The sequence below is a fragment of the Lingula anatina genome, chromosome 8 (assembly GCF_051362555.1).
Source record: "Lingula anatina isolate TDL-2025a chromosome 8, LinAna3.0, whole genome shotgun sequence".
In the NCBI taxonomy this organism is placed as follows: domain Eukaryota; kingdom Metazoa; phylum Brachiopoda; class Lingulata; order Lingulida; family Lingulidae; genus Lingula; species Lingula anatina.
In genome coordinates, this window is record NC_141774.1 from 7,619,769 (window position 1) to 7,628,087 (window position 8,319).

The 8,319-nt window shown below is 35.7% G+C and overlaps 1 protein-coding gene and 1 long non-coding RNA gene across 3 annotated transcripts; both read left to right on the top strand.

The window, feature by feature from the left end:
• The first annotated feature begins 506 nt into the window (after positions 1-506).
• Positions 507-2,191, top strand: LOC106152509 (uncharacterized). Of its 2 annotated transcripts, none has more exons than XR_001237340.3 (3): positions 507-641; positions 1,449-1,543; positions 1,767-2,191. It is a non-coding gene; the product is annotated as an uncharacterized LOC106152509 (long non-coding RNA). The 2 variants fall into 2 exon arrangements; XR_015330927.1 differs by lacking the exon at positions 507-641 and adding an exon at positions 845-999.
• A 4,059-nt stretch (positions 2,192-6,250) lies between these two features.
• On the top strand, positions 6,251-8,047 carry LOC147760286 (uncharacterized). Its single transcript, XM_086994381.1, has 3 exons — positions 6,251-6,396; positions 7,201-7,295; positions 7,751-8,047. The coding sequence occupies exons 1-3, from the start codon at positions 6,347-6,349 to the stop codon at positions 7,942-7,944; spliced, it is 339 nt and encodes a 112-aa protein (XP_086850507.1). The 5' UTR covers positions 6,251-6,346; the 3' UTR covers positions 7,945-8,047.
• The last annotated feature ends 272 nt before the right edge of the window (positions 8,048-8,319 follow it).

An 8,319-nucleotide genomic window follows, 5' to 3' on the forward strand; every position in this document is an offset into this window, starting at 1 on the left:
CGTTGTTTCAAAGTTAAAACAACACAATTTGCCCGCTGGGTAGCAAAATTCTAGTAGCTACCAACAGCTCTTTTAATCTATAACACATCCATCGGATACTGAATAATTTTTACAAGGTCCTTGAACGATTAAAATGAAACCCAGGACGAATAAAAGGCTCGCTTTTTTCGTCAAAACAAGGTCTAATATCACAGATACCATTGTATTGTTCACTTTCTTATTTCACCAATGGGTAATTACGACCTATTGCCGTTTAAAATTACTCCGGCACCATCCTGCAATTTCCGTTTTGTTATCCCATGCATATATATAGCAGTTTTGTAATTGCATGATAAAACATTTCGACGAGGCGCTAATGTTAGAAGTTACATAAATATAATTACATATGGTGTTTTTAGATCTAAAACATGTTATCCATTTCCTAGTGATTATGATAATTTTCAATTTTGGAGAGAGAATTTAAAATGTTGGTTATAAATAAGCTTATTTGGAATAATGTAGTGAATGACCAATTATGTTGTAGTCGTCTTTATGTAGACGGCAATCATCTTTGGATAGACTATTTAACAGCAGTACACAGGAGCTGTCTGTATAATCAACTTCGTCATTCTGGGTGGTCATTGTGAAGCAGATAAGTCAAGGTAATGTGCTATAAGAAAGGAATTCACTGGGGCAAATCTTCTACCATAAACATTGTTTTTTCATAATTAAATACTATTATTTATCTAAAATTAAATCTGTTTTGTAACCAGCTATCCAAAAGCTGCAAATGTAAACGCCACTAGACTTTTTTTTTTTAAAGTAGTTCTATTCTTGAGTTCGCAATATATCCACCACGCCAGCAGTGCAAGATGCGTACAGTAAGCTATACTTAATATCACATAGTTGACGAGGCAGCCCGACGAGGTGAGATGTTTTAGGGTACCATCTCGAAAGGGCATTGCTGATACAAGCAGACTACCCCGGCTCACATGAGACGTGCACGGAATGCATTTTAAAGTATGACATACTGAAAAAAAAAAACAACTTGTCTACATGTTCGTGCAAAGTCAAATGTGTATATGAAGTTTATTGTGCTTGTTCACTGGTCCACAGGGTTTTTGTACGGATTTGTGTATGTGTGTGTGTGTGTGGGGGGGGGGGGGGGGGTGCAACGTTAGGAAAACTAAAGTTGAGACGAGGGAAATGGCATTTTGTTTTGCCATAAAATCTATGGCACAGGATTACCCGAATGTTTTTGGGTTTTGCTCCTTCAACCTTTATTTATTTATTTATTTATTTATTTATTTATTTATTTATTTATTTAAGTATTTTATTTTATATTATTTTAAGGGGGGAAGTGGTTGCTCAAAATCTGTCAAATCAAACCTCAGATCCAGACATTTGGCAATGCACTTTTTGTTTCACTCCACTATTTGGTTTGAACAAAACTCCTCATTTATCCTCAGTATGAAGATTGTGGCCGTGGTGTTAACATTGGTGGTCCTTGTTAGCCTCTCTTCGGCACAGCTGACCTTGTATCCTCGCCCCAACAAAACAAGTGGTAAGTATATAACTCTCTTCACTTTCCTTCCTTCCCATTTTTCTCTTTTTACTCTGTCCCACCTACTCCATACTTATCTCTCCCATCTTTATTAGACTTAAAATGACTATTTAAGGGCTTAATTACAATTAAATTGCAACAAAAAAGACAAAAAAAAATGTGATTTATTTAAAAAATATCTGGGACCTTTTCTTGTTATAATTCTCTATATTACTTGTTTTAGGTTGTCCAGGAAATCTGGTACTCACTAAACATTGCGACAGGGTTTGTGCCAAAACATGCGCTCAACCTGTCCTCGGAATGTGCTATTTCCTGTGTTGGAGAGGTTGCGTTTGCCCCAAGGACCGCCCTATCGTCCTGGATAAGGAAACCTGGACATGCGGAAGGCTGGCTGACTGTCCTGCACAATAAATTGACACTTTTTGAAAGTTTTGCCCATTTTCTGTAGGATCTAAGGCAAAGCTGTAGATTGAGCGTGGCTCATGATCAGCAAATACACATTTGAAACTTGTTGGAATCTTTCTTTTGTTGTTGTTGGCGTATCATATGGTTAAATAATGTGAATGATAAAAATTTGATTCGTTTTTGCGTTTGTTTTATTTCACCATAATAGCTTCCAACGGGGAATAAACACAGATGAAACGTTAACTTTGTCTACATTTTTTAAAATGTATATCATTAAAAAGATTCTGTTTAGGCAAATTGGTTCGCCTTTTGAACTTCTTATTTGCCAAGCAGCCTACTTGAATAGGGTCGTTTCGGGCGATTATTTGTTTATTTGTTAATGTTGTTATAGAATTGTCATTTTCATCATAATTTCCTTTTTGTTTAATAGAAAAAACATCTGCCAAAGTTTCGAGAAGTCATTGTTAATTATCTTTTTGAAATAAACTACCGATAGAACAGGGCTTCTCCGTACGTATCAATAAGAACCTTGCCCTGAATCGTGACAGTTTTATTATTATTATTTATTTACTTATTTATTTTTATAAGTTAAAAGTACATAGGATTAATCAACGTAGATTACACAACTTCAAAGCAAATGTAAATTGTTATACCCGGCAAAGGCGGTGACGACGCGTTGGCTAAGCATTATACTTGTAGCTTCTTACATTAATAGTGGCGCTACAGGGATATTAAAATAATAAATAGTAAAATAAATATTAAAATATCCAGATTAATGCTGACATCAATCTTACTGTATTTGTGCCAATGTAACCGAACGGTTGTACAATTGTGTCAGTCACATGAACCGATTACTTACTAGTATAATAAAAAGGACACAAGGACTTATTTCTTATATTTGCCATAGCATTTAAATTGATTAAAGGGGTAATTATTGTGTATTTTGACAAAAGAAAAGACTTTTCCTGGAGCAAACGACAATTTCCCCATACTAACCATGGTAAATGGATCAATGCCGAAATTTAAAGTGAGTCTTTTTTTTTTTTTTTTTTTTTTTATTCTAAAAAGTTTGGATTTTTGGATGTTTGGAAAATTTGAAAAGTTTGGGTGTAATAATCACTTAAAAGGTTATTACAGAGGGTAGCTATGTGTGGAGATCACGTGGTCTGATGGAAGCATAGATTCCAGAATAATTGCACTAAATGTCGTTTTGGTGGTAATATTTTTTAATATTTCTAGGAGTTTTTTCCACTTTGTTAATCGTGCAATATGAATATCATACCAATAGTTATCCCTAAATTTCAACGAATCTTTGACTGTTTACAAGCGTGTTGCAGAACAGAACGCAGCCATTTTGTAAACTTCGACAAATCATTGGGTAGAGAGAGACGTTCCTCCATTTTGTTGCATTGGTAAGGGTTAGCCTGGCATAATTGGGTTAAAATCAAGGGCCATTCTTTCCTGTACACGCTTTCCGTCATGGAGGACTCTCTGTCATGGGGTCACACCTGTGGCAACTCAAAATTAGTTCACCTGAAGAAGACTTTGTCATTTAAGGTCGAAACATCGCGTAACAACGTAAGATCTAGTATTAGATTATCTCAGTACAATGCATTATTATTATTATTATTATTATTATTATTATTATTATTATTATTATTATTATATTTACCGTTTTATGTTTCTCTTGTAGCTGGGGTTCAGTAGTTACTGCTGGAGATAGTGCTCTAACGCCACGGTGCTGACAAGACAAAGTGCAGTAATGACAACACCTGTAGTTTTACCATGGCCCAGAAGTGCCACTCTGTGTGTTAGGGTTAATGTGGCATGACACAGTTTTGGCGGGAAGAAGATTGAATGCTGTCTTTTTTTTTTTTTTTTTTTTTTCTTTTTTTGGGCGCTGTTTTGTTACATGAATAAATTATGCAGATTATTGGACTTTTTCTTGAATAGAAAAAAGCTTATCTTGCTCTGCTGTATAGTGGTTATATTGCGTACTCAGGATTTGGCATACTTTTCAAAAAAAGTCGATTCTACATTTGCAGCTTATTTATAGTTCCAAAACAGATGTAATTTTAGTTCAGTTTTACGAAAAAAAGAAAGAAAAAACACTGAAATTCGGGTATTTAACTATGTAAAAGCAATGTATATAGCCTATTGGACTTTTTCTTGAATAGTAAAAAAGCTTATACGTCCGTTCATTGTGCATTTCAAGGGATAATAGCCTCGTTTTGCTGGAAATATGCCATAAAACAGACTTTCCTCGGGTAAACGACGACTTTCCCCTTTTTGTCAATGGTTAATAAATCCCTTCCGATCTTTAAAGGTCTATGTGGTCTGTTGGCAAGGACAGATTTCAAAATGATTGCGATAACCGCTGTATTGGTGGTAAAATGGAATTTGTTATATTTTGTGTGTTGTTTACAAGGTATTTATTGCTAAAATTTGAATCCCATATGAAGAGTTGTTTTCCCTTTATAGTCTTTTAAGGCGCAGGTGACCCTCGATATCATTTTAAACCGTTTCCATTTTCGAGAGTATCATTTTTGTATATAGATTTTGCTAAAAGAGGTATAAATTAATAGATACAGGTATTGAAGACAGCTAACCGCACAAAATGTGCCAAATTTTAATAAGTCGTCAGAAATAGGCATAACTCTTTGTCTTTTCGGAACAATGTGTATCCTCTAACCAACAGGAGAGCCTATATTACCGGTAGTAAGGCTAATTTGACCCTGACTTTTCTGTAGGGACTGACTTGGTTCTTTAGCAGTATTCACTCGGGCTGTTCTACCTCTCCTATAACGGTTACAGTCAAGGTCACAAGGGAGTAGATGTCAATTTGACTGCTCTTATTGGCTGGCCAACTGACCACATTGATAGGGAAATATTTCCAGTCTAAATGTTACAAATCACGGCATATTGGCAAGGTATATGAAGTTACCGGACCCAAAAGTAATTACTTTGGGATATATGGGATTTAAATTTATTTATATTTATTTTTCACTCGCAAAATTGAAAAAGCATACAAATTTCCAAGTGTATTTTCCTGCCAGACCTTATAGACTTTTAGCAGACAATACAAATGTACATTTGCTCTTCGAAACTCTCGGCTCATATCCTATATACCGGTCCAGACTGTATTTATATAACAGCACGAAAGCAAGACACTTATATTAAAACAGTTGGCAGTTTTACCAGTCTTCCCTAATCGCGAAATTTTATGTCAAAATCTGGAGAAGATCCACCGCTTACTTGTTTTAGGATAAATAAACTGATAACAGCTCACTTTGCCACTCAGGTGTAACACCTGAATATGCTATATGCTATCATATGACTCTGGGTCACATTTACCTCCACTCAGACCAAAGATACTCAGACCATACTCAGACCAGACAGAGGGAGTAACTCTAGTGTTCTCTCGTCAAAGACTCCACACTAACGTAAGTTTCATTTCAATTTCAAATATTTATTTGATGAGGACAATTGTTTTATTTGTAAGGAATATTGTAGGGTATTTTTCGTTTTTTATAAGGTATTTTGTACTGTTTTTTTTTCTAGTGATCAGCAATACTACAGTACAATGTGGTGCAGTGCTGTTTTAAAATGAAGACAAAAAAGCCAGTCGCAAAACCTACCCAGATACAGTTATACACGGTCAGTAGTTGGGACTTTTTTTCCAGTGAGAAAAAATGTTTCAAACTCGGCTTGAGCCTTGAGTGTAGGTTGTTTCATTCCTCATATTTCAATATTTAACTGTGGCATTGTATTTCTCCATACATTGGTATTAATAAATATACCCCACAAGGGAGTGCAATTAATGTAACATATAACTGTTTGTCTCCAAATGCAATTGTTCAGTAGAAGCTACAAACAGCTATTTTAACCTATTCACATCCATCGGATACTGAGTAATTTTTACAAGGTCCTTGGACGAATAAAACGAACCCCAGAACGAATAAAACGCTCGCTTTATTTGTCCAAACAAGGTTTAATATGCCATTGTATTTTTCAACATCTTATTTCACCAACGGGTAATTACGACCTATTGCCGTATAAAATTACACCGGCACCATCCTGCAATTTCCGTATTATTATTCCATGCAAATAGATATGCAATTTCGAAAACGGTGAAACGTTTCGACTCGGCGCTAATATTAGATGTTACATAAATATAATACTAATATTTGATGTATCTCGATCAAAAAAAAATGTTACTCATTTCCCGGCGGTTATGTATTTTTTTTTTCAATTTGGAGAGAGAATTTCAATTGTTGGTTCTAAATAAGCTAATTTGGAATAATGTAGTGAATGATCAGTTATGTTGTAGTCGACTTAATGTGGACGGTAATCATCTTTGGATAGACTATTTAACAACAGTACTCTGGAGCTCTCTGTATGATCAACATTGTCATTGTCGCTGGTTATTGTAAAGAAGACAAGTCAAGGTAATGTGGTGTACAAAGGGAAGTCAATGGGCTATATACATTGCTTTTTCATAATTCAATACCCGAATTTAAGTGTTTTTTCTTGATTTTTTTCGTAAAACTGAACTAAAATCACACCTGTTTTGGAACTATCAATAAGCTGCAAATGTAGATTCGACTTTCTTTCCTTTTTTTTTTTTTTTTGAAAAGTATGTCTATTCTATATCTACCGTGCCAGCAGCGCAAGATGCGTACAGTAGGCTATAGTAAATATCACATAGTTGACGAGACAGCCCGACGAGGTGAGATTTCTTCGGGTTCCATCTCAAAGGAGCACTTGCTGATACAAGCAGCTGACCCCGGAACGTGTATAGAATGCATTTTGAAGTATGACATGCTGAAAAAAACAACTTTTCTAAATGTTCGTGCAAAAGCAAATTTGCATTTGAGGTTGCATTTACTGTTCACTGATTCACAAGGATATTGTACTTGGCCTGGGGGGGGGGAGGGGGAGGGGTAAGACGGAGGCAAATGGCATTTTCTTTTGCCTTAAAAAATATGACACAGGAATACCCGAATTGTTTGGTTTGGCTCCTTTTAACCTTTTATTTATTTATTTGTTTGTTAATTATTTTTCTTTGTTTATTTCTTTATTTCTTTATTCATTTATTTATTTATTTATTTATTTCATTTTACTTTATTTAAAGGGGGGAAGAGATTGCTCAGAAATGGTCAAATCCACCATCAAATCCAGACATTTGGCACTGAGCCTCTTTGTTTCACTCTGCTATTTGGGTTTGAGTAAAACTTTTAATTTATCCCCAGTATGAAGATTGTGGCCGTGTTATTAACCTTGGTTGCCCTTGTTGGCCTCTCTACGGCACGGCTGACCATTTATCCTCACCCTAGCGAAACTGGTGGTAAGTAACTCTCTTGTCTTTCCTTCCCTCCCGTTTTTCCCTTTCTACCCTGTCTCACTTTCTCCCCACCTCCCGCTATCTTTAGACTGCATTCCCACAGATTTTGATCGATCCATCTAGATCGACCTAACTCCCTGAGGGTTCACGCTAAATTGCTGTCGGCCGAGCGCACACGAAAGTTAATTACCCCCTTACAGCTTTTAGTAGGCGGGGCAGACATTTAAGCCGGCTAAGCTGACAACAATCTGGTGAGACTCCCCACGGGGATAGATTGATTTAAAATCTGTGGGAATGCAGTCTTAGGCTTTCAATGATGATTTGATAGTAAATGTTGCTTACCAAAGAGTTGAATTTCAATTTAATCACAATAACAAAGATAATCTAAATAATTAGACTTAAAATATAGTTATCTGAAAGCATTTTCTTGTGATAATTATCTATATTACTTCTTTTAGATTGTCCAGGCAATCTGGTACTCACTAAACGAGAAGGTTGCGACACGGTTTGTGCTAAAACCTGCGCTCAACCTGTCGTCGGAATTTGCTATTTTCTGTGCTGGCGAGGTTGCGTTTGCCCCGAGGACCGCCCCATTGTCCTCGATGAGAAAAACTGGACATGCGGCAAGTTGGCTGACTGTCCCGCACAATAAATTGATATTTGTTTGAAAGTTTTTCCCATTTTATGTAGAGTCTAAGCCAAAGCTGTAGTTTTTTTGTGTGGCTCATGCTCAGCAAATATACATTTGAATCTTGTTGGAATCTTTCCTTGTTGTTGTTTTCGTATCATATGGTTAACTAATGTGAAAGATAAAAATCTGATTGATTTTTGCTTTTGTTTTATTTCACCAAAATAGCTTTCCAACGGGCAAATACTACATATAAAAGGTTAACTTTGTCTATATTTTAAAGATTCTGTTTAGGCATACTAATTCGCTTTTACACTTCTTATTAGCGAGACAGTCTTCTTAAAAGAGATCGTCTCGGGTGATTATTTGTTATTGTTATTTTAGAGTTGTCATTATCAT